This window comes from Pongo abelii, chromosome 19 (genome assembly GCF_028885655.2).
Source record: "Pongo abelii isolate AG06213 chromosome 19, NHGRI_mPonAbe1-v2.0_pri, whole genome shotgun sequence".
NCBI lineage: Eukaryota > Metazoa > Chordata > Mammalia > Primates > Hominidae > Pongo > Pongo abelii.
In genome coordinates, this window is record NC_072004.2 from 60,471,806 (window position 1) to 60,497,662 (window position 25,857).

General features: G+C 39.7%; 1 protein-coding gene across 1 annotated transcript in view; it reads left to right on the forward strand.

Annotated features, from left to right (window-relative positions):
• MMD (monocyte to macrophage differentiation associated) overlaps positions 1-25,196 on the forward strand; it is a 29,276-nt gene extending 4,080 nt beyond the window's left edge. Inside the window, exons 2-7 of the mRNA XM_024235453.3 lie at positions 3,643-3,724; positions 6,438-6,598; positions 10,039-10,113; positions 14,009-14,110; positions 16,301-16,370; positions 23,286-25,196. Coding sequence (XP_024091221.1) covers positions 3,643-3,724; positions 6,438-6,598; positions 10,039-10,113; positions 14,009-14,110; positions 16,301-16,370; positions 23,286-23,486 — 691 coding nt within the window. The 3' untranslated portion in view covers positions 23,487-25,196. The remainder of the gene's footprint in view (positions 1-3,642; positions 3,725-6,437; positions 6,599-10,038; positions 10,114-14,008; positions 14,111-16,300; positions 16,371-23,285) is intronic.
• Positions 25,197-25,857: the final 661 nt, after the last annotated feature.

Sequence of the window (25,857 nt, forward strand, 5' to 3'; positions counted from 1 at the left end):
ATTGTAAGCACTTTGGGAAGCCAGAGGCAGACTTTAAGCTGGGATTGGGGTGTGTGATGTGATCTGGGTTTTTTCTTGTTGTTTGTTTTTGAGACAGGGTCTTGTTTTGTCACCCAGACTGGAGTGCAGTAGTGCCGTCACAAATCACTGTTGCAGCCTTCACCTCCGAGGCTCAAGCAGTCCTTCCACCTCAGTCCCAAGTAGCTGGGGCTACAGGCATACACCACCACTCCTGGCTAACTTTTACATTTTTGTGTGTGTGTAGAGATGGGATCTCACTATATCGCCTAGGCTGGTCTCAAACTCTTGGGCTCAAATGACCTCCCGCCTCAGCTCCCCAAAAGTGCTGGGATTACAGGTGTGAGCCACCATGCCCAGCCCTTAATCTGTTTCTAATGGAAAACTGTAGCTGCTATATGAAGAAGAGAGTCTGTACTGGGTCAAGCAGGAGGACTAGTTAAGAGACTTTGTATTTGTACAGACCTGAGATGTTAGGCCTTTATTTAAGATAGGAGATGTGGAGCTGGGATTAAGGTGCATGCCACCACACCAGGCTAATTTTTGTATTTTTGTAGAGATGGAGTTTCTCCATGTTGGCCAGGCTGGTCTTGAACTCCTAACCTCAAGTGATGAGGTGGACTTATTTGAAATATATTTTGAAGGTAGTGTTGATGGTACTTGCACTTGGAGAATGAGGAACACTTGTGGGATTTGATCTACTGAGATCAGCCTCTGAGATCTGCTGGTGGGTTGCAGATCTACTCAGTGGGCACAGTGCTTTAGGTTGAATTTAAAGTGTGTTAGTGTGCTAAAGAGTGTTCCCAGGTCTCTGATCTGTTCTTTCCCTCCATGGTTTTGAAATTCTGTCATGGCATGGGAGAGGGGTACGGGGGAAGGAGGAGGTGATAAGAACGTTGGGCAAGGGGGAAGGCAGGAGAGTTTTGAAAGATAAAGTGAAGGGATGAGTAAAAAAACTCTGCTTAACTAGTAGCTTTATTAAGTGCAGCTCCCACTCCCAGGACTGAATCACCTTCCTTCAAACCCTCTAGAGCTTGCTGGTTGCTCAAGCATTGAGTAACCATTAGGGCCACTCCGCCTTAAATAGAGATGTCTTCCATAAATAGATGCTGTTTTCCATAACCAGCACTTGAACCTTTCCCATTCTTTTTTCAGGGAAGAGATGAAGGCCAGAGTGTGGGAGTTGATTTACATTTTACATCTGCTTTTCCATTTAGGTCTTAGGAGTGATTTCTTCAGGAGGCTGTGGAGGAGGCTTGATTGCACCCTGGCAGGTTAAAGAGAAATGCGAAAATTGTATTGTACTTTCCCAGCAGAACAATTATGCTGTCTATCCTACTGAGCCCCAGATTTAGAGAACTGCTTCCAGGATAGTTACCCTTATCTTTCCCTATTGCCCGTGTCTTGCCCTGTGCATCAGGATAGAGTGCCTTAAGTCACCATGGGTGGGATATTTTTCTGCATAACTTTCTACTTTTATTTTTTAATGTGAATTATTCCAGGTGATTAGGGACTAAGCTGTCACAAACATGGCCATCCAGTTTATTTGTTTTTAGGAGAAAATGTGAAAGTCTGTCCCTGTTGCTGGGTAATGGCTTGACTATTTTTAGATTGGGCTGCCAGAGATATAAATTGCTATTTTAGTCTGCAGCCTGGTGGTGGGTAGACAAATTCTACTTACTGCACCCTACACAGAGCACTTTCAATTTCATCTGACTTCAGCCATCTTGGGGCCTTGCTCTTTAGCCTTGGAAATTCCTAATAGGGTATGCTACTTATAGCTCTGTTGTTATATCTCAGGACAATGATGTGGTATATCCTCCAATACTTGGGACACTTTTAAAGCATTCTTCCCAAGAGTGTAATTATTTTCTTTTTTGCTAATAAGAGCTGTATAGCAACACTCTTGTCCCTTAGGAAATTAGTAAAATTATTTAAAATATTATCAGGGGAGAAAAGACGATGCTTAATAATAGTTAACTATATTTGAGAATAGCTTGGATAAATTTTGAAGCTACTAACTGTATATTTCTCTTTAACAGTTGGTTTTCAAACCATCTGGTAGATTATACTCAGTAAGTACATATTTTGTACACTAGTGAAATATCTTAACCCATCAGTGGGCCAAGTGAAATATCTTCACTGTCCCAAATTCATTCCCCAGTGGATTTTCCACCTGAACTATCTGTATTGTGTTAATAGTGGCTGCCACTTTATTTTTATTTACTTGATCTAAGGATAACAGGCTCTTCCTAACTCAGGGAGAGAGTATTGGCTGGTCTTTTATTAATAAACTTGGTACTCCTAAAATGGCTTGGTCATGCATTTTAGCCAATTTTTGGCAACTTGGTTCTACCATTTGGTTCAGCCTTTTACCATTTTTTATTTTGTGTATGAATAAGGTAATGAGTAGTTAGAACTCATTAGTGGCACAAAATACCAACCCCCAACCCCTATTCACACTTCTTTAAACTAGCTTGAGCAAAAGGATGATTTATTGTGCAAAGCCTGTTGACGTCTTACAGACTCTTAAGCACAGGAATGCAGTGGACCTCTGCGACCTGAATGCTGTTGAAAAATTTTTTTTTTTAATGTCCGTCTGTTTCTGTGCATCTGCCTCTTTCTTCTTTTATTCAGACAGCTGCTTTTTTCTCTCCTCCTGAGAAAAAAAAGGATTAGTTAGACTAATCCAGACTCCCTCATGAAACCTGTTGTTGGTATGGGTTGGGTTTTTGGTGGGGAGGGCATCCTCACTCAGCATACTGAAATGGAAGAACGCTATCCTCTCTTTAGGTTCTGTGGTATTCATGCTTTTCTCTGTACTACTGATGGCCACAAAGTTAGCCTAAAGGGAAGTGTGGAATATAGGCATATGTCTATATATGTAACAGATTTTGATATTTAGATACGTACACACATTTGTGTGTATATATGAATTTTATAGCCAAAAGAATCAGGTAGTAGTCATGTGTTTGGTTTTTGAAGCAGACTCTTTGAATTCAGGAAGAACAAAGGTGAAAACATACCTCCGGTTTTAAGTTGCCTAGAGGTAGCCAGGTGTCATTTATTTAAACTGTCTGGTAATACAATATAGGGAAACTAGTGGGACAGGCCTGTTAATCATGGGATGTAGGGTTTAAAGATGTGCCTATATAAAGCTTCATAAATTTTAAGAGAGAAAATAGAAACTTTGTTTTTCAAATGTAGTGTATCCCTTTTCACTAAATGACAATAAAATTTAGAAAAATTCATTTTTTTTTTTTAGTTGTACCGTGTGTGTGTGTGTGTGTGTGTGTGTATGGAGGAGGAGGGTTCCAGTTGAAGGGGTGGATATGGTTTCTGTTTGCTTTTGGTGGTAGAAGTTTGCTTTTGGTTATGGAAGGTTTTTCTTTTGAATAAACTGAAAGAATGCTTAATCTAATAAACTAGGGTATTTGCTTAAGGATCATTGCTATTGGCTCAGTTTACTCCTCTCTTTAGTGGCTTTGGCTTTATTACCGCAACTGGGTATTTCCACCAGTCACTTCTTCGCGTAGAATAGACCACTTACCCACTGGCAGGTTTCCTCATTGCTCTTCACACACTTTGAGTTTTTCTTACATGATGTTCTTTTTGTTTTTACAGGTTCATGAACCATCGAGCTCCAGCCAATGGCCGCTACAAGCCAACTTGCTATGAACATGCTGCTAACTGTTACACACACGCAGTGAGTACAAGTTTTCCGCCATTGCCATCCTTTCCATGGGGCTTTGGCGGGAGGAAGGGGTAGTTATCTCTAGTAACCTCAGCACAATTAGTTGTATGTACCCATCTGTGACCTTATCTACCAGGAAATCAGTTCTGGGTCATGTCACCAGAAACTATGTAAGCATGTAGAGTGCTTTGTGTGTTCTAACCTACAGTCAGCTCTGTCCTGGATTTGCTTTCTCCAACAAGATCTTCTTTAAAGGAATAATAATAGTATGTACCCTAGTTATAGAAAAACCAAAGACACCTATTTATGAAGACTGTCACCCCTAGAATGAAATGAATCGCCTTTTCAAGACAATCAACTATGTTCATTTGGCAAAGAGAGTTCACAATTTGTTGAAAAAGATGCTTTTTAAAATTAAGTGATCCTCTGAAATGGGGAGGGGAGCCATAGCCTCCCACCCCTACAGTGGCCATTGCTTCCCAGAGGAGATGTTATTCCATATTGGTGAAGAAAAAGCTGATGTGATCCCTACATTTTTTGTTAATTTTTTTCTGCATTGTAAAAGCAAAACATGCTTATTATAAGAAACTTTAAAAATACTGAAAAATATATAAGAAAAACAAAAATAACCAGAAATAAACTGTTAACACTTCAGTACATTTCTTTGTGTGTGTGTTTGTGTGTGTGTGTGTGTGTGTGTGTCTCTGTGTTGGGGGTGTTTGTGAATATGTATGTATTTTCAGTTTTCCTGTTAATGTGACATTAATGGCATTTTCTTATATCATTATAAATTTTTTACTTTATCTGTGGTTTCATTATTCCCTTGCATTTAGTGACGTTGAGGGAAAAATAGTGGCTGGGATACAGTCTGAAAACAAGAAATAGAGAAAAGACCAGTTTACTTCTTTAACAATGAGTGTTTGGAACAGGCTAGTTTAACTATTGGTACAATACAATGGTTCAGATATTGAGACACACAGCTTACCTTTAGGAATAATATTTACTCAGGATGAGCCTGAATAAAGCTTAACTTGTTTCTTCTGAGTGTGTCACAGGTTAAGGAACACTTGTGTAAACTTAAGTTAAGGGAGACCTGACAAAACCTCCATATTAATTTTTTAGAACAGAAAATATAATCTTATTAAACCATATCTTGAATTTTTGGATTTCAGGGACTAGTAATATTTCTAACAGAGACAAAACACCCCTATTGTCATCATTTCGTTGAAGAGAAGATACTTTAACATGAAAAGTAGAAAGGACATGATCTCAAGATAAAGGGCATTCCTTTAAATGAAATACATTTTGTTTTATGAAAAACTTTATTGTACTTAAATGTACTTAAATCCTCTGAAATAGGAAGGGGAGCCATAGACTCTCACCCCTACAGTGGCCATTGCTTCCCAGAGGAGATGCAATTGTATTTAATGTTCTAATTTTGCTCGGGCCAACGAAAACTTCAGCATCTGAAAAACTCATGCCAGTCTTATCTAGAGGATTTAATATTCTGTTGCAAGATGACAAATGTAGGTTTGGGGAGAAAAAAGATAAGCAAATTGCTAACATTTGTATTCTTTGTCAAGTATGCTTTTTCTAATATCTAATAAAGTAGTTTATTCTCCTGGGAGCTTCTGTCATTATAAGATGTTTACTAGTCATAGTCATACACATATGACTAGACATTAAAGTCTGTGACCATGTGGACTATGAAATATGATGCAGAAAGCAAAATCCTCTCTAAAATTCTCAAGATTTTTTGAATACGTGGGCCTTGGAAATGGTTTGCTCTTGCTTACTTAAAAGGCTCTGTTAAAAATGAAGTGACCCCAAAACTCTTTCACTCTGCAGTAGCTCTCAAATTGGTGGAATGTACAGATCCAAACTGAAAATCAGGGTACATAACTTCAACAATTGACTTTTTGTATATGTGTGTTGCTATGTACATTATAATACCTATTACTTGATTTGTTCAATTATCCTGTCGTGAAATATTGAGATTTCTATTGCAATAGGACAGATGTTTTAAAATGAGGACCTCCCTGAAAAATCTGAGTATATGCTTGGCTGTTTTTTGAAATGGGGTCTCACTCTGCCTCCCAGGTTGGAGTTCAGTGGTACAATCACGGCTCACTATAGCCTCAACCTTTCAGGCCCAAGCAGTCTTCCCACCTCAGCCTGCCAAATAGCTGGGACTACAGGTGTTTGCCACCATGCCTGGCTAATTTTTTAAATTTTTGTAGATACAGAGTCTTGCTGTGTTGCCCAGGCTGGTCTCAAACTCCAGGGCTCAAGCGATTCTCCTGCCTCAGCCTCCCAAAGTGCTGGAATTACAGTCATGAGCTACCACACCCTGCCTGCTTGGCATTTGAATATTTTAAGTAATTACTCTAAATCAGATTATAAAGTAGAATGAAACATGTCCTTATTTAATGAAATTAGGATAAAGAACATCTGTTTTGCAACAGCTGAATAATGTTGCATCCTTGATGGCTTAATTGTATCCCCACTGGTTGGCACAATTCCTGGGCCCTGAATGGTATTACCTGCTTTCCAGTGTAGCAGCTAACTTCATCTGGCTCTCGTTATGATTATCCAGGAGACACAAATACTTGCTCTAAGATTATTTTACTAAAATTGTTCCTGGTAAACCTCTGTATTTTTAGTAAAAGACTCACTTCCATAAAAGCCAGAATATTCCATTCACCATTCTTTATCTTTCCCTCAGTTCCTCATTGTTCCGGCCATCGTGGGCAGTGCCCTCCTCCATCGGCTGTCTGATGACTGCTGGGAAAAGATAACAGCATGGATTTATGGAATGGGACTCTGTGCCCTCTTCATCGTTTCTACAGTATTTCACATTGTATCATGGAAAAAGAGCCACTTAAGGTACAGTGGATGGCATGCTGTTTCAACAGATCCAAATAGTTGACTCAACATGTTTGGTAGCCTCCCAAGCTGGCATGCTTTAGTCAAGTAGGGCAAAGGGTAGACATTTTTCTGCCTTGTAGACTAGAATACTATCCCATTATTCAGGACTTGTTCTTTGGACTGGATGAAGTTTTAGGACTCCTCCCCAGTAGGTATGTAAAAAGGTAGGCCTTTGCTCAGTAACCCCAAACAAAAACTAACTGATTCCCCAGGACTTACCACTTAAAAACCTGAGAGCTATTTTCCAATACTATCAAGCACACTAAGGATATGATGAGAGCAGCAGCTATGGGGTAGTGACAAATCACACTGAGCTTGGAGTCAGCAGGCAGGCTTTGAGGTCCAGCCCTGCTCTTTAATTTTGGGTAAATCACTTGATCTTGTGGAGCCTCAGTATCTGTATCACTAAAATGAGAATAATAATACCTGAGTCACACAGTCAGTGTGATAGGTGAATGAGATAAGGTACTTGAAAATAACTTGAAAATTACAAAAGATCCTACAAGTGTGTGAGGTATGGAGGTATACTTATAGTTTGCGTTTACCATTTTGCAAAGTTTAGCTTTCAGAATTAAGTCTTGTGTATATTATTCAGAGTTCACATATTTTGCTATTAATAGTCGTCAAGCACTTTCAAAACAATACTATAGCTCTTGGCTTGCCAACGACAAGAACGTAAAAGCTTTCCTCCTCTGAGTGAAGGATTGATTTTGGAGCACCACACCATTTAGGTGGGAATGGTTTGCTTGTGAAATGGATTCTGCACAGCCCTAAAGGGCAAAACTTCTTTTCAAAAAAGGAAGATTCAGAGCAGACTATGAGCAGTTTAAAGAAATACTCGAATATGCCTTTTGGTTTTAAAGAATGTCCAAAAAAAACTCAAACTATTCAAACAATCTGATATTTAAAAGATATGCTCCTTTTACAAGCAGGATTTGAGATTTATGAGATGATTACTGGTTTCCTCACATGCAGAATCCTAGAGTTTTAGAGCTGAGAGGATCTTTAGAAATCATCTAATTCAAATCACTTCATTTTTATTTAGGGGAACTGAGGCTCAGAGAAGTGGCCTGACTTGTCTGAGTCAGTGAAACCAGCAGAATCTGATTTTTCCAAGACCTCTGACTCCAAGTCCTAGTTTTTTTCACCATATCTTTTACAATATTGCATATAGCTTGCAGTCTGCTACCTTTTCCAGTAAGGTGACAGTTTCCTGGGCTTAAAATAAAACCACAGCATTGAATCACAAGGGCACTCTGGGACACACTCACAAGAGAACCACAAAAGTGCCTGTCCTGGCTCCTTAGGACACACTGTCGCAGCGCCCAGAGGCCAGTTTAGAAGCAAAGTACTTTATTATCTTCTTGGCACAATTTAGTGCTTGTGGTTGTCTCAGCAAACTTGGCTTCAATGTCTAGATTCTGGATCAATAAAAAGTTGTAGGTACCTACTTCAGTATTCTGGGTCTCCCTGCCAGAGGTGTAATAGAAACTAGGTTCTCTTTAACTTTGAATAGCATTGCTAGAATCATATGCCATGTGTAGATTTTTGCTCCTCATTAAAATTTTTAAATATCAAAAAAGCCTTATTTAAGTAAAAGTGAGAAGGGAATTAACATTTATTATGTGGTAGGTGCTCCTGTGTGCTAGGTACTATGCTAGATACATGGCCTACATTATCTCATTTAATATTCACACATACTCCATGAGAAAGATCTTATTTCCACTTTACCTATGAGGTAAGTGAGAGTCAGAGAGGTTGGTGGCAGATCTTGGATAAGATTCCAGGTCTGTTGTCTACCTACTCTAACAGCGTATAACAATCTAGAAAACAGAATTACAAAGGCCCAAAACCTTGCTAGAAATCACAGTCATCCAAGGAGTTTTAAAAACTTATTCTTCTCCTTCCTCCATCCTCTGTCTCACCTCCTAGCCCTTCAGAGTCTTCTGAACTGGAGGCCATCACTATATTTTGTAAGCTTCCCAGGTGATGATATGCAGTCAAGTTTGAAAAGCATTGGCGTAATGTTTGCTTCTTTAGACCTATGGTGTAAAGTATCATCTATGGGTATGCTATAGCTTCTGATGACTAGTAGACTGAAACCCATTCTTTCTCACAAATGTAGTTTTCATTCCTTTAAAACTTTTTTTTTTATTTTTAATTTTTGTGGATACATGGTAGGTATATATATTTATGGAATACATTTTTTTTTTTTTGAGACAGACTCTCACTCTGTTGCCCAGACTGGAGTGCAGTGGTGCGATCTCAGCTCACTGCCACCTCTGCCTCATGGGTTCAAGTGATTGTTGTGCTTCAGCCATCCGAGTAGCTTGGACTACAGGCGTGCGCCACCACACTTGGCTAATTTTTGTATTTTTAGTAGAGACAGTGTTTCACCGTGTTGGCCAGGCTGGTCTCAAATTCCTGACTTCAGGTGATCCACCTGTCTCAGCCTCCCAAAGTGCTGTGATTATTGCTGTGAGCCACCATGCCCAGCCTTTATGGGGTACGTTTTTTCACTTATTCACACAAGTCCTTATTAGTTTGCTTTGGTCAATGTTACGTGTAGGGGAGGCAAAGTCTAATACTAGTGTTCCCTCAAATTATAGTTATACCTGCTTGGACACGGAAAATAGATTCAAGATTAGATTACAAATTTGTACTTTTAAATTACCTCAGTAAAGGGCAGATTCTGTCTAATCCATTTTATGAATAGACCTCAGTGAACCAAACTCTTTGTACATATACCCCTGACTTTTCAGTTTTGGAAGGAGGAACTTGCTTAGAAATACAGGTGGCTATGCTTTTGTAGTAAATGTGCCTTTTTTTGTTTTTGTTACTGTTTTTCCTAAGTTAATTTCTGAATTTCCTTTATTACTGTTTACTGTCCACACCAGGATATTTGAAGTAAAAACTGTAAATACATTCTAAAAAGACACAAAGAATGTGATTTCAGCTCAGGGAGTGTTTACTGAACATCAGGACTTTGCCCTGCACTGATAGGAGCTGGGGTGGGGAGTGAGGGAGGTGGTCTGCCCTCCAGGAACTTCATTTTTCTGTTAGATGGGATCCAAAAGAAATAGAAAACATCAAAAAAAGACAGATTTTGTTTGTTTGCTTTAACCACTTCAGGCTTTCTAACTATCATGGGGCTCTGTCCCTATGTCTCATATATGCTGAGAGAATCTATTGTATGTGCAACCTAAAAAATAATAGAAAGCTTTTACTCATGACTTCATAACATTAACAACAACAAAAATCTGTGTGACCTTGGAAGAATGAGTGTAAAGGCCATGAGAATGAGAACAAGAATGGAAATTGCAGCATAGTGGAGTGATAACCCTTACTTCCCATCTGAACACTTTCTGACAAATTAACTTTTTTTTCCCCCTCACTAGGACAGTGGAGCATTGTTTTCACATGTGTGATAGAATGGTTATCTATTTCTTCATTGCTGCTTCTTACGCTCCATGGTAAGATACAGTCTTCCTATTTTTGAAGGTAGTGAGTGATTATATGATTAGAATTCCTCACTCCTCCTTTCCTCTCTTCCTCGTGTCCCCACCCTCAGCCCTCATGTGTACACCACCTCCCCTCCTCCTGAACACATACATGCATGCATGTTTTTTCCTGTTTGATGTACTTGGGTCAGATTGCATATTTGAAGGGGAGAATATTGCTGCTGTTTATAATATCTGGGTATTGGATTGTTCAAGAAGAAGTGCCATGAACTTGTGTGCAGATAGCTTGCTCACTCTTGAAATCTGTAACCTTTGCTCTCCATATTGTTTCCCTATACCTCTGCTGTTGTTCAGAACACTAGAAAATTGAATTGTTCAACTGGAAATGCTGTAAATATGTATGAGGAAAGCAAGCTTATTTATTTATTTATTTATTTATTTATTTATTTATTTATTTATTTTGAGACGGAGTCTCACAATCTCGGCTCACTGCAACCTCCGCCTCCCGAGTTCAAGAGATTCTCCTGCCTCAGCCTCCTGAGTAACTGAGATTACAGGCACGTGCTACCATGCCTGGCTAATTTTTGTATTTTTAGTAGAGACGGGGTTTCACCATGTTGGCCAGGCTGGTCAGGAACTCCTGACCTCAAGTGATCTACCCACCTTCATCTCCCAAAGTGCTGGTATTACAGGTGTGAGCCACCGTGCCCAGCCTATTTTTTTTATTTTTTGAGACGGTCTCACTCTGTCTCCCAGGCTGGAATGCAGTGGCGTGATCTCAGCTCACTGCAATCTCCACCTCCTGGGTTCAAGTGATTCTCCCACCTCATTCTCCCAAGTAGCTGGGACTACAGGTGTGTGCCACCACACCCAGCTAATTTTTGTATTTTTTGGTGGAGATGGGGTTTCACTGTGTTGGCCATGCAGCTCACTGCAACCTCCACCTCCCAGGTTCAAGTGATTCTCCCACCTTATTCTCCCAAGTAGCTGGGACTACAGGCATGTGCCACCACACCGAGCTAATTTTTGTATTTTTTGGTGGAGATATGGTTTCACCATGTTGTCGACACCAGGTTGGTATCGAACTCTGACCTCAAGTGTTCTGCCCGCCTCTGCCTCCCAAAGTGTTGGGATTACAGGCATGAGCCACCATGCTTGGCCATTTTGGTTTGTTTGTTTGTTTGTTTTGAGACAGAGTCTCACTATGTTTCCCAGGCTGGAGTACAGTGGCAGTGGCCCATGGTCTCAGCTCACTGCAACCTCCGCCTTCCAGGTTCAAGTGATTCTCCTGCCTCAACCTCTGGAGTAGCTGGGATTATAGGTGCCTGCCACATCTGGCTTCTTTGTTTGTTTGTTTTTTGAGACAGCTTCTCACTCTGTCACCAAGGCTGGGGTGCAGAGGCGTGATCTCAGCTCACTGCAACCTCTGCCTCCCAGGTTCAAGTGATTCTCCTTTCTCAGCCTTTGAGTAGCTGGGGCTATAGGCATGTGCCACCATGCCTGGCTAATTTTTCTATTTTTAGTAGAGATGAGGTTTCACTGTGTTACCCAGGCTAGTCTCAAACTCCTGACCTCAAGTGATCTGCCCTCCTCAGCCTCCCAAAGTGCTGGGATTACAGGCGTGAGCCACTACACCCAGCCTGTTTTTGAAATTTAAGCCATTTGTCTTCAATTCACCTCAAGTGCAGTAGCTACTATATAGCAAGTGTGTTTATCATTTCTTTTGCTGAGTAAGAGAACTGGCCACATGAGTTAACCATTTAAAATACCTAGTATCCTGTTCAGTGCCTTTGCTCTTTCTGCCTTTTTGGTGCTGATCAAATATAATCTTTTGTTGCTTTGAAACTCTTAATTAAAGAAACGCTAGCTTTCTTCTACAAGACATAATCCAGTTTTAAAAACTCAGAAGCTTATATTTTGCAATCATCTACTGTAGTCATTAGAAACAGTATGCCTCTAGATTCTGGCTAATGCAGCATCAATGATTGAAAAGAAACCTGATTATCTGAAGGAGTAAAAAGTAAGTGCTATCTTTGCCCAGCATCTGACTAAATTATAGGTCGGCTTCATGTTGGAAGAAGAACACTGAAAGGCTTTTATGAATGGACATTAAATGCCCAGAACAATGCTTATTTCAGTAGGAACCTACAGGGTGTTCCAAACAGGATTCTTTACTTAGTTATTTTAAATTCTTTAATTTAAAATAAGTAAATGAATAAAAAGAATTTAAATGTGAGCTGAGGAGTTAAATATCATAGTAGGCAATTTGTTTACCTGTAGTTTTAGATATGTAGGCTGTACTTTTTCCATTTGGAAATGTGACTTTTGTAGTTGTAGATAATCAGGACAACATTTGTTTTTTCCTCATTTATTCTTTTTTTTTTTTTTTTTCCTTGAGACGGAGTTTTGCTCTTGTTGCCCAGGCTGGACTGGACTGCAATGTGCGATCTTGGCTCACCGTAACCTCTGCCTCCTGGGTTCCAGAGATTCTCCTGCCTCAGCCTTCCAAGTAGCTGGGATTACAGGCACGTGCCACCATGTCCAGCTAATTTTTTTGTATTTTTAGTAGAGATGGGGTTTCACCATGTTGGTCAGGCTGGTCTCCAACCCCTGACCTCAGGTGATCCACCCATGTCAGCTTCCTAAAGTGCTGGGATTACAGGTGTGAGCCACCGCACCTGGCCTCATTTATTTTATTTATTTTTTTTGAGACAGAGTCTTGTTCTGTCACCCAGGCTGGAGTACAGTGGTGTGATCTCAGCTCACTGCAACCTCTCCCTCCTGGGTTCAAGCGATTCTCCTGCCTCAGCCTCCCTAGTAGCTGGAATTACAGGTGCCCACCACCATGCCAGCTAACTTTTGTATTTTTAGTAGAGACTGGGTTCCACCATGTTGGCCAGGCTGGTCTTGAACTCCTGACCTAAAGTGATCTGCCTGCCTTGGCCTCCCAAATTTCTGGGATTACAGGTGTGAGCCACTGTTCCTGAACTTCTCATGTATTCTTAATATGAAGTTAGTACAAGTGAATTTGCAGCATTTTAAAATTCAAACCTCACAACAGTCCATGGTTAAATTCTAACAAAATGTCTTCCATAATACATGTTAGGAATAATTCTTCTCATGTTCTCTCTTGGCAGAGAGATTGATAATGGAGACACACTTGGTTTGTGTATTAGGTATCCACTGTGGATATGTGATCCTGGGTCAAGATTTTGTTCCAGGTTCTTCTCATTAAGCTTTGTAAGCAATCTGCTCCCAAATACATGGTCAGAAATTAAAGGGCAAGCAGTCTTGACCTCATTCTGCCTAATAGGGTAAGTTAGGCATCACAAGAGTGCTGGGACTCCCTTCAACTTGTCTGCTTTTAGCTGGTTCTGTTTTAAACCATGTTGAAACTAATTCTAAGTCTTTTTTTTTTTTTTAGGTGGAGTCTTGCTCTTTCGCCCAGACTGGAGTGCAGTGGTGCGATCTCAGCTCACTACAACCTCTGCCTCCCGGGCTCAAGCAATTCTCCTGCCTCAGCCTCCCGAGCAACTTGGATTACAGGCACATGCCACCACACCTGGCTAATTTTTGTATTTTTAGTAGAGATGGGGTTTCACTATGTTGGCCAGGCTGGTCTTGAACTCCTGACCTCAAGTGATCCGTCCGCCTCGGCCTCCCAAAGTGCTGGGATTACAGATGTGAGCCACCACTCCCGGCCTAATTCTGAGTCTTAAACGTCGACTGACAAATTTGTTTTTGAGTTGCTTAATTTTACCTAAATTGCCCAAATGCCTGCTTGATGCGTTGAGTGCGTTTTCTTCCTGCTCTTATCCTAAGACTTTCTCAGTTTTCAATGACACAGGTTCTATGAATTCCCTTCATTTATCACTTCTGTTCTTTGTTGTCATGTTTACATTTTTAGGTTAAATCTTCGTGAACTTGGACCCCTGGCATCTCATATGCGTTGGTTTATCTGGCTCATGGCAGCTGGAGGAACCATTTATGTATTTCTCTACCATGAAAAGTAAGAGAAAATAATTTACATTTGATAGTTTTAAAATCGACTGCCTAAATATTATCTGCACTGCAATACAATTTACTTTTATTTGTACTTCAAAACAGTAGAAATACATAAATAGAATATGTTATTTTTAATAAATCTTCAAAACCATTTGGTATTCATTATTAGTGGAAAGATTGCTGTGGAAAAACAAGAGTGGTACAGGTTTGTTATAATGCAGTTGAGGGGACACGGTGACCAGCCCCTTTGGAGTCCATCAGACTTCATTTCTATAGCATGAGGCAAATTGGCCTCATTCTCTGTGATTCAGTCATCACGTGAGAAAACCAGCCATTTGTCAAGGTGTCTATGAAGATTGGAGAGAATAGATATTAAGTGCCCAGTACAATATTTACCTGAAGAAGGGCCTAGAGGGTATTCCAAAAAGGGTACCTTGAGAAAAAGGATGTTGGGAAGGACGTTGGAACTCTTAATATCCTAGCCGTAGGGCACAGCTTTTTAGCCAATTATTCATAGCTGATAGTCCTAATTATTGAGCCATATAAAAACAAAAGCTAATGGAAATTTAGTATCTTCGCTCTAGAGGAGACCTTCAAGGTCCCCTATTCCAGCTTCATGATTAAAAAGTCAGAACATTTAGGATATGCATCAAATTAGTGACTCATCTGGAAATTAGGACCCAAACATCCAAGTTCTGATTCCATTGCTCTTTTCATTACCCTGTATGTTTGAATTTGAGAAACACACAACCAGGAAATCTTTGTCATTGGGTTTATTTACAGTTCATTAAATTCTTTATCTATTGTGCTTGGCAGAATGGCTCTCAGAATTGAACATAGTTTGTGTTTATCAGAAAGTACTAAATTGTTTTCCCCTTTCAGAAGAAGAAAATGGTGGTTTTCACTAACTTCTTTTTGTCTCTGTAATTCACTTAAATACCTTTTTGACCATAATTAGCAATGCTGAGTAGTGTTATATATTATAGTATATATAAGTCCAAGGGAACAGTTTGCTTCTTGGACTCAAATCTCTTATTTATATCCTTGGATAAAATAGGAAGTCAAGAAAGGCAACTATCTTTTCTCCTTTTCCTGGCCTTCTGGTGTAAACAAAACCCATAAACCCATTCTTCCCCTATCTGATTATTTCATGGTAGGCTTTGTGTATAAAACACGATGAATGAGGTATGAGTCACCCTTGGCCATTCAGTTTGGCAGACATTAGGGAGTACCTAAATTGTGTCAGGTACTATTCTAGGATTTACAGATCAAAACATGATTAATCTTGGTTCCTGCCTTTGAGGAGCTTATAGTCTGGTTTGATTAGGCTGAAATGTAATTTGAATTTCAATACAACGTATTTCATAGGGTTTTTAGATCTTTTGTAGTCTAACATGATGAGCCTTAAAATTAGTTTGTGCAGGTGCAAAATAAAGAGACAAACAAAATTACGTGTCCTTTCCTTAGGGATTGCTGTTCCTTTTTGCTGATAAACTAGGCTCCAGGCTGCATCTCCATTCATCTTCAGAATTTCACTTATAGCTCTGGATTGGAATGGTAATGAAAGCAGACACTCTAGGATCAGAAGAGGAAATATTTTACAAGGTGGAGTGGGTTAAACGGTAACTACTTTTGGCAGAAAACATTTTCTTTTTTTTTTTTGAGGCAGTCTCGTTCTGTCACCCAGACTGGATGGAGTGCGGTGGCGCGATCTCGGCTCACTGCAAGCTCCGCCTTCTGGGTTCACGCCATTCTCCTGCGTCATCTTCCCAAGTAGCTGGGACTACAGGCGCTCACCACGCCCAGCTAATTTTTTGTATTTTTAGTAGAGACAGGTTTCACCGACTTAATCAGGATGGTCTCGATCTCCTGACCTCGTGATCCGCCCGCCTCGGCCTCCCAAAGTGCTGGGATTACAGGCATGAGCCACCGTGCCCAGCCGGCAGAAAACATTTTCTAGGTGGCATGTGGGATTTGATGCCTTTTCAACCCTGAGAGAAATGCTAGTTCCTTGTTACTCAGCTACTATGTTTTAGTTAGAGGCCTAGTGGTTGCCTACTGAGAAATAACGTTTTATTTGAATAGTTAAGAGTTTACATTTCTTTCTCAAAAGTGAAAAGGAAAGGCTGGTATGTAAATTGTTAGGTGTTATAGAAATTTATAAGTTAAATTAACTGCATTTCTGTTCCTGCAGGTATAAGGTGGTTGAACTCTTTTTCTATCTCACAATGGGATTCTCTCCAGCCTTGGTGGTGACATCAATGGTGAGACATGGCTTCAGAATTTTAGTTATTTTCTTTTAAGCTGCTGGAACTTAATATGATTATAGATATGATATGTAGCTTTTCTTTATAAAGTTATGTCCATTAAATAGAGGCTCAAAAGAAAAAGAACTTATAAATAATGAAGTGTTTAGCTGGGCATGGTGGCATGTGCCTGTGCTCCCAGCTACATGGGAGGCTGAGGCAGGAGGATTGCTTGAGCCCAGGAGGTTGAGGCTGTGGTGAGCTGTGTTCATGCCACTGCACTACAGCCTGAGGAACAGAGTGAGACCCTGTCTCAAAAAAATAAAAATAATGAAGTGTGCCAGCAACTCGTAAGCTTGCACTAGGTACCATGTACAGTTTGGGAAAGCTATAAATTTAGGTATGTTTCTGTCTTTATGGTACTTTCCTGAATCAGAACGAGAATAGGTTAAGAGAGGTATTTTTCAAATCCCTTTACTCTTACTTTTCCTTTCCCTTGCTTTTAAGTCATAAGTCAAGCACTTTTTTTTTGTTCGTTCTGTTTTCTAAGGCAAGCACTTTTTTTTTTCTTTTACTTTATTTGAAAATATTTTTGGGGATTTTCGTGGGTAAAGTGTAACATTACCTGTAATAGGCAGTTGCATGTATATATTTGAATTCCCTTTCAAATTGAATTACTGTTGAGAAGTCTGTGTGTGTCTGTCTTTTTGAAATGAAAATATATTATTACAACTTCATGGTTCCATCCACCTGATTACCAGGCCTTTAGCTTATATATTGTAGTATCTTAGGCTCTAGGCACTATATTAACTAAGGAGGTCCCAATGTGTTTCATTTGAACTCTTCCGAGCCTACATTGTTCAGAAGAACTGTACTTAGGATTTCACTCCTAATCTCATAGGCACATTGTAAGAACCTTTTTTTTTTTTTTTTTTTTGAGACAAAGTCTTGCTCTGTTGCCCAGGCTGGAGGGCAGTGGAGCAATCTTGGCCCACTGCAACCTCCGCCTCCTGAGTTCAAGTGATTCTCCCACCTCAGCCTCCTAAGTAGCTGAGATTACAGATGCGGGCTGCAACCCTTGGCTAATTTTTTGTATTTTTAGTAGAGATGGGATTTCACCAAGTTGGCTAGTCTGTTCTTGAACTCCTGAGCTCAGGTGATCCACCCGCCTCGGCCTCCCAAAGTGCTGGGATTATAGGCGTAAGCCATCATGCCTGGCCGTAAGAACATAATTCTGTGATAGTTTTTTTCCTGGTCACAAAAACACCTATAAAAGGTTTAAGAGTTTCAAATGGTTCTGTTTTTTTCAGGGGATGTCTTCATGAGAATATAACAAAATACATTTCTTTGAGATACGAGGTTTATGATGGCTTTAATAATTAGCTAGCACCCAAAATACATATAGATGGTAAAAGCAAGAGGGAATGGTAAGGAGGAGGAGTTAAGGGACAGAAATAAGAAAATCAGCCTTGAAGGCCATATAGTTAGAAGGCATTTCAGGACACCCAAAGCAATATAAGCAAGGTTTGTGCAGCTTAATAGAGTAGAATTTCAGGCAAATTCCCTCTGGGTATCATAAAAACAGGTTTATCCAGTAATTTTACTAGCCTAAATCTGAAATTGACATTTCCATAAGTGGTACAATAGCAGGTGACTAATGTTTGTGATAATCAAGCAGGATGATCCCCCACACTGCCTTCATAGAACTTAGAGTCAAGCAGGCAAATGCAGTTCCTATTAAAGAAAAAGAGATCATGAAATTTGATAAAATATTTGATTGGGGAAAGTTCAGGCTGCTATGGGAGCACGACAGAAGTACCAGAGGAAGTGATATTTCAGCTGATTTGGAAAAACATGTAGGAGCTGAGAGATGGTAGGGGTGAGGCAAGTGTTACAGGTAGAGAATACAGCACGAAGGAAGCCCAGAGAAGGGGAAAGCACCAGCATCTTTGGAGAAATGAAAATAGCTCATTGTTTGTTACATAAAATACATGTACCAGCTTGAGTTATGTACATATGCATGGTGGGGGCAGGTATGCAGGTAGCACAAGTCTTGTAATAAAGCTGGAGAGCTAGACAAGAGTCCAGATCACAAAGGACCTCATAAGCCACTAACACAGTAACACAATGAATGAAAATGCGAATCTTTGGTTCTGGCCAGAATCATGGGTCTCAGACTTACCCTTCTGCCATAAAGAACTGTAAAACTAGAAAAAGAATAAAGGCAACTGTTTTTTGGCTCTGAACCCAAACAGTACAGGACTGTGATCCTTGAAGGAAGAGAAAACAGGAAAATGAGCTTTGAATTCACCCCAGTTGTTTCCCTGGAGACACTTTCCAAACAGCAACAAAAGGAGGTAAAGCCCAGAGAACAGCAGCCTGGGTGGAGGAAACAGAAATTACACTTCAGGTTACTGACATGGCTGCAGTTTGTGGGGCAGGGTATGGAAGAGGAGGGAGCCTCTCAGGGAGGATGCTTCAGAAATCCATGAAGCAGTTTCCGTGAGTCGTTGTTCAGATATCAAGCTGAATGTTGTACAGGGCAAAACTCTGCAAGTTCCGGTTGCAAATAACTCTTAGAAGGCTGGAAGATAAATGGAAATTCCAGACAGTGCCCAGTGCTGAAAGACATTGAAGTTCCAACCAGCCAGAGTTCAGAGATGGTGCTGGACATCCCAGGCACTCAGTTGACCCTGCCAAGGCCACAGCTTAGGAATAGAGCTACTCTATCCCTAGAGAGAGGGCTACTCTAGAACTGCCATATCAAGGCCCAGACAAACCTTGAAAGGATAAAATTGATCCTCCAGTAAATAAACCGCCTGACAGAACAAAACTCAACAATTTTTAAAGGAATACAACAGAATCTTTAACAACTTAGCATGTACCATGAGTAAATATTATCAGAAATAAATCAATAATAATGTAATAAAATAAATAATAAATATATAATAAACATTACCAGATAGGCAAGAAACTGGAAAGTGACACATACCTAAGGGAAAACAGATCAATAGACACAGATCAAAAGACAGGAGAGATACTGAGATTCCCACACAGGGAGTTTAAAACAGATGAGGAATCTCAGAAAATACCTGGAGACTATGAAGAAGAATCCACATGGAGATTCTAGATCCGAAAACTGTGATGTCTTCAGAAAAAAAAAATTATTGGAGGGATTTAGTAACAGATTGGATATTGCAGAAGCAAAGGTCAGTGAACTTGAAGCCAGGTCAGTAGAAACTATGCAAACTGAAGCATGAGAGAAAAGAGTGATTTAAAAATGAACAAAAGGAGAAAGAAATTGGGGCAGTTTTTTGTTTTGGGTTTTTTGTTTTATGGTTTTTCTTTTTTTTTTTTTTTTTTTGAAGAAATAATAGTTACAACTTTTCCAAATTTGATGAAAAATATCAACCTAGAGATCCACAAAGCACAAGGAGGCCTGAGCAGGATAAACACAAAGAAAACTACACTAAGACACATTAAAGTCAAATTACTAAAAAACAAAGGCAAAGACAAGACCTTAAAATCAGCCAGAGAGAGAAAAAAGAGCAAGGAGAGAAGATGACCACTGACATTTTATCAGAATTCATGGGAGCAGGAATACAATGAAATGGCACATTTAAAATGCTGAAAGGGGCCGGGTGCTGTGGCTCACACATGTAATCCCAGCACGTTGGAGGCTGAGGTGGGTGGATCATGTGAAGTCAGGAGTTCAAGACCAGCTTGGCCAACATGGTGAAACCCCGTCTCTACTAAAAATACAAAAATTAGCCGAATGTGATGGCAGAGCTCCTGTAATCCCAGCTATTCGAGAGGCTGAGGCTGAGGCAGGAAAATCGCCTGAACCCAAGAGGCAGAGGTTGTAGGAGGTTGTAGTGAGCTGAGGTCGGGCCACTGCACTCCAGCCTAGGCAACAGCATGAGACTCTGTCTCAAAAATAAATAAAATAAAATAAATAAGTAAATAAAATGCGGAAAGGAAAAAACAAAAAAACCCTATCAACTTCAGGTTGAAGTTAGCACAGTTTAGTAACATTAATGTCAAAAATTTAACCAGGGAGGCCGAGGCAGGCAGATCACTTGAGGTCAGGAGTTCGAGACCAGCCTAGCCAACATGGCAAAACCCGTCTCTACTAAAAATACAAAAATTAGCTGGGCGTGGTGGTGAGCACCTGTAGTCCCAGCTACTCGGGAGGCTGAGGCAGGAGAATCACTAGAACACGGGAGGCAGAGGTTACAGTGAGCCAAGATCGTGCCACTGCACTCCAGCCTGGGCAACGGAGCAAGATGCTGTCTGTACATAAATAAATAAATAAATAAACCAGGATTGCTAGAAATGATGAATTTGTATGTAAATACATGGTTGTTTTTCATTTCTTAATTTCTTCACAAGATAACATGGGGGTTTCTAACATGTAGAAGTAAAGTACATGGTAACGATGGGGTGGAGAAATAGAAGCCCATTGTTTTAAGGGTCTTAACCTTGTATAGGGGATATAATAATAAACGTACATTGTGATGAGTTAAGGATGCACACTGTAACCCGTAGAATAACCACCACTGGCCAGGCACAGTGGCTCACGCCTGTAATCCCAGCACTTTGGGAGGCCGAGGCGGGTGGATCACGAGGTCAGGAGTTCGAGACCAGCCTGATGGACATGATGAAACCCCACCTCTACTAAAAATACAAAAATTAGCCAGGTGTGGTGGCACGCGCCTATAATCCCATCTACTTGGGAGGCTGAGGCAGGAGAATCCACTTGAACCCTGGAGGTGGAGTTTGCAGTGAGCTGAGATTGTGCACTGCACTCCAGCCTGGGCAACAGAACAAGACTCCATCTCAGAAAAAAAAAGAATAACCACCACCAACAACAACAACAAAAGCAAAGTAAATGTTATAGTTAAGTAGTCAAGATAAAAGATAAAATGGAATCCCAAAGTTATTCAATTTAGTCTAAAGCAGGTGGGAAAATTGGAAAACGGAAACAAAAGATAGATGAAACCAAATAGAAAACAGAGAGCAAGACGGGAGGCTTCAATACAACCATATCAGTAATTAGGTACTTCATATATAATAACAATTACATCACAATGGACTGAACACTCCAACTAAAAGGCAGAGATTGTCAGACTGGATAAAAAGTTTTCTAATCTGTATAATGGGGATAATAGTACCTAATTTAGGGTCGTTGTGAAGATTAAATGAATAAATATATGAAGTGCTTCAAACAGCGCCTGGTACATAGTTACAATAATGATAATGATAATGAAAAAAAAATCCGTTTTGATACAGAATTAACTATGTTCTAGGTCTTTGAAAGTTGAGGTAAATATGGTATCTTGAGGATACTTGTTAACAGAATGCATGTCAAAACTAACCTGTGTGCTTGGTTTGGTGTCTTGGTTGTTTTGGCAGAAAGGAAGAAAAAGGGTATTTTGGAACAGTGACTGGCCATGTGATTTTGTTCAGGCCACTTCACTGCTCTGGCCTTAGTCTCCTAACCTCTGCAATAAGGGGGTTGTGTTAGATGAGTGACTCTTACTATTTGGGAGTCCCTGTGCCCCTTTGCGAATCTGATGACAGCCTTACCACTATCCTAGAAGAGGGCTCCTAATGCACACACAAATACTTTTGTATAATGTGTATTCATTGCTGTATAACCTTGAGGAATTAATAACGTGTGGTATTTTGTCTTTGTTTTTACTTTTTAAATAAAAATAAATCTGGCTGAAGTCCTTTCTTACCAAGGTTAGGAAGAAATCCAATGTCAGTCCATTTGGATTGGCTCCTTCCCCATCTTTTGATCCCACACCAAACATGGGGGCTTCTGTGAACTTTGAAAAAGGACTGATGCTCACAGCTGGCTCTAGATCCTCACACCTGGTCCTTAGCTCATGATGGTCTAGTGTTGCCTTGCTTTTAGCTGAGGCCCTTGGGGCCCATTCTAATCAGATGCCTGAGTTAGAGCTTCCCTTTACTCTTGCGGCGCACACAAGGCTGCTGCCCAGTGCCCAGCCCTCTGGGACACCCACACACCTATCCCCTTCCAAGGCCCTGCCATGATCTGCCTTAGGTTTCCACTCACTCTGCAGAACCTGTCTCCTTTCTATTCCTAGTCCTCAGAAATCCAGGGGACTAACTTGTTTCTTCATCAGCTTCTAAGCATTGCCTCTATTCTCACTCCTCATTTATACAAGCCATTTTAATCTTGTAGATGGGCCTTGATCTTTGAAAACCAAGAACAGCCTAAAAAATTCTCCCTTCTGCCCTAAGACACACAAGAATATTAACTTATTGCTAAGCTAAGCAATGGCCAGGCGCAAAGACAAAAAGGCCTGGAGACATCTAGAAGGCTAGGAAATATCTGTACTATGTGATCTATGATCTCAGAGGTCACTTCTACTTATGATTTTCCTGTGTCAGCCTTAAGGAATCTATAAGCTCACATAAGCAGGGGAAGTCTCAAAGAAGCAATCAGTGTAGAACAGTGTTTGAGAAGGACAAAGGGAAGTAAATACCCTGGCTGAGATGTAAATTATAAATAGAGTGGCTTGGGCCTGCCTTAGTAGGGAAGGAAGCATTTAAAGGGGAAGATGAGAACAGAGGATTGCACTTTATTAAAATGAACTTCCATGTCTGGCTATGATTGCAGTTTGCTTAAATATGCTGTAAATGAGCAGAATGTTCTGCTTTTTCATTTGGGACCTGTAATGTGATTGCTTGCTCAACTCAAGATTGTCAGTCCAAAGGGCAATCCAGGTCGATGTATAAGAGACTTTTTTTATGTTTGGTTCATGTTTACAGATCAGGATTGTGTTCACACAGCTTCTTCATTGTCTAGAAAATCAAGAGCCTTAGAGGGAATTACAGTTATCTGTAGCTTGCCATGCAGAGTAACATCAAACCCTTTTTATTTTTTTTCTCTGTTGACAGAACAACACCGATGGACTTCAGGAACTTGCCTGTGGGGGCTTAATTTATTGCTTGGGAGTTGTGTTCTTCAAGAGTGATGGCATCATTCCATTTGCCCACGCCATCTGGCACCTGTTTGTGGCCACGGCAGCTGCAGTGCATTACTACGCCATTTGGAAATACCTTTACCGAAGTCCTACGGACTTTATGCGGCATTTATGACCAATCTGTACTAATTCTCCAAACCAGTATTATTTCAATTATGGCACTTGGGAATGGGGTGAGAGCTGAACATTGCACAGGGAAAGAAAAAAAAATAACTGCACTGACTTTATATCTTTTGAATATAATTACTGTGAAAGTATAAAGGCTGTGTTCTGGAATTTTCCCCCTCACAGCAAATAAATAAGGTAGTGAATTAATTATTCATTCCATTCCACTATCATGAAGGACTCTGAATAGACTTGGCCAACTGATGTTTACAAACCAGAATTTTGTATTTTAATTTTACAGATTTTACTACATGATTTTTCTAAATTACTATGTCAGGTTGTAAAAGTCAGTGCAATAACAAACCTTCCTTTTTAAGAAGAAAATTGTTTCTATCACTTTCCCATTCACTAGGTAAAGAATCATGGACAGAACTTACACTACTTTTTACCATGTTTCATCTTGGCATAACATGGTTCTTTTTTAAATAGAAACTTTAGTTTTTTGTAAATTTTTAAAAAAATATTTCATTGATATGCATCTCTGCAGGTCCTCATTCATGTTGTGAATTTTTGCAGCAAGCAGTCAACATTCCACAAATGAACAAACATTATACCTCTCCTGATAGTTTTATTAAGCATGGAGAAATTGCCAATTTTTAAAAACTGCAATTTTCCAAACTTTTCTGCCAACCTCTTACTCTGAATTCAGTGCTGCTTTGGGACATACACTTGACCTAGCTTGGTTTACCAGTGATGGAAAAGTATTTTGATATCATTAACTTTTTCAAAAGATCCAACTTTTTCTCTATGCCTTTGCCACATTCTCTTCAGGGTCTCTTTCCACAGTGGATAGGTGTTTTTTTCTGTATTATGACAGTATTGTTGGGTTGGCCATCTGCTGGAAACTCCTGAAGAGCATTATGTATTACAGTGAGCAGTTGTATTGCCTGTTTGGTGCCCAATGGTTAAGTCATTGTCACTTAGCTTTATATTGTCAGTTTGATATTTATTTTAAATTGTGGAACTAGATGCATAAATTCACATTTCTGCCTTTCCTTTGCATCTTCCCATATATTGTGTTTTTTTTTTTTCCTAGAAAAATATTTAAAGCATTGTTTGACAGGTAGAAACTCATGTATCTGTAGTCCATGAGTTGTATCCTGGCTCAGTGGAGTAATATTTATGTATTATTTTTACTTTTCTCTCAGTGTCTTATATTAAGATTAACATGTTGTTAATAGTTGCTTTGTTGATTAATCTCTCTTGTTGTTGTTTTAATAAATGAAATAGGCTTGCCTTTAGATCGGGTGCTGATATTGCCTGTTTCCTAGTAATGGGCTGATCAAATGATCAGTGGAATTCTTGGTTTGATGATAAGCTTATTAATTGAAATTTTTTACTGATGTGGCTTTAAAAGAGGTTTATTTTGTATATGTTTAGAACTCTCTGATTTTGATGAATTATATGGGAACGAGAAACAGAAGAAGTGGTATTTGCTGGCGAGTTAAATAGGCAAGGTACCCAGTGATAACACCAACCAAACCACTCCTATCTGCATGATTCTGAACATCTGGATGCCTGTTGTTTTACTGTGTATATTTTATTTTTAATATATTAACTTTGTGGATTCATTTAAGGTCTACTCAAAAGTAACACTGTCAAAACCACTAATATGTATGTAAAAATTGTGCTGTATACTACAATAAAGTTGTTACTTGGATTTGTTCCACTGTCTCTAAATTAGATGACTGTGAAAATAATAATGCATATTTGAGAGTTCGAGCTCATCCAGCATTTGTAATTTGTATACTAGTCTTTAAAAAAAAAAAAAAAAAGAAGTCCAAATGGAAAGAAAAATGAATACGCCTGGTCACTTAGAACTTTCTAGTCTACTTTTTAATAACTGAAATGCCAGAGCCAGCTCAAACATTAATCAACAGACATTTTCAGTTTAAAATACACTAGTCAGGACCTAATGATTTCAAGTTTTTTAGATGATGCGTCTTTACCAAGATAAGCCTTTTGGTTTAGCATATTTAATATTCTATAGGACTGAGGTTACAGTCTTTTATGTTACCAACCAGACAAATGGCAGATTATAAACCTAACAACGCTCCGAGTGTTAGATGCCATTCTGCCTCTTCTGTAGTGTGGGAAACCAGGGCCAAAGAAGTTTAACTGCTTCATCCTAAATCAGGGAACTGGAACAGCAACCAGCTCTATCTGATTCCGAAGCCTCCCATTCACTCTATACTACTGCATTTCTAGAGTCAGCAAAAACAAATAAAAAAACTTGAACTAAAAATTCATCAGGCATGGACACAGAAAAGAAAACACTATTCACATGGTTTAGAACCTCAATAATCCATCAGATAACTCTC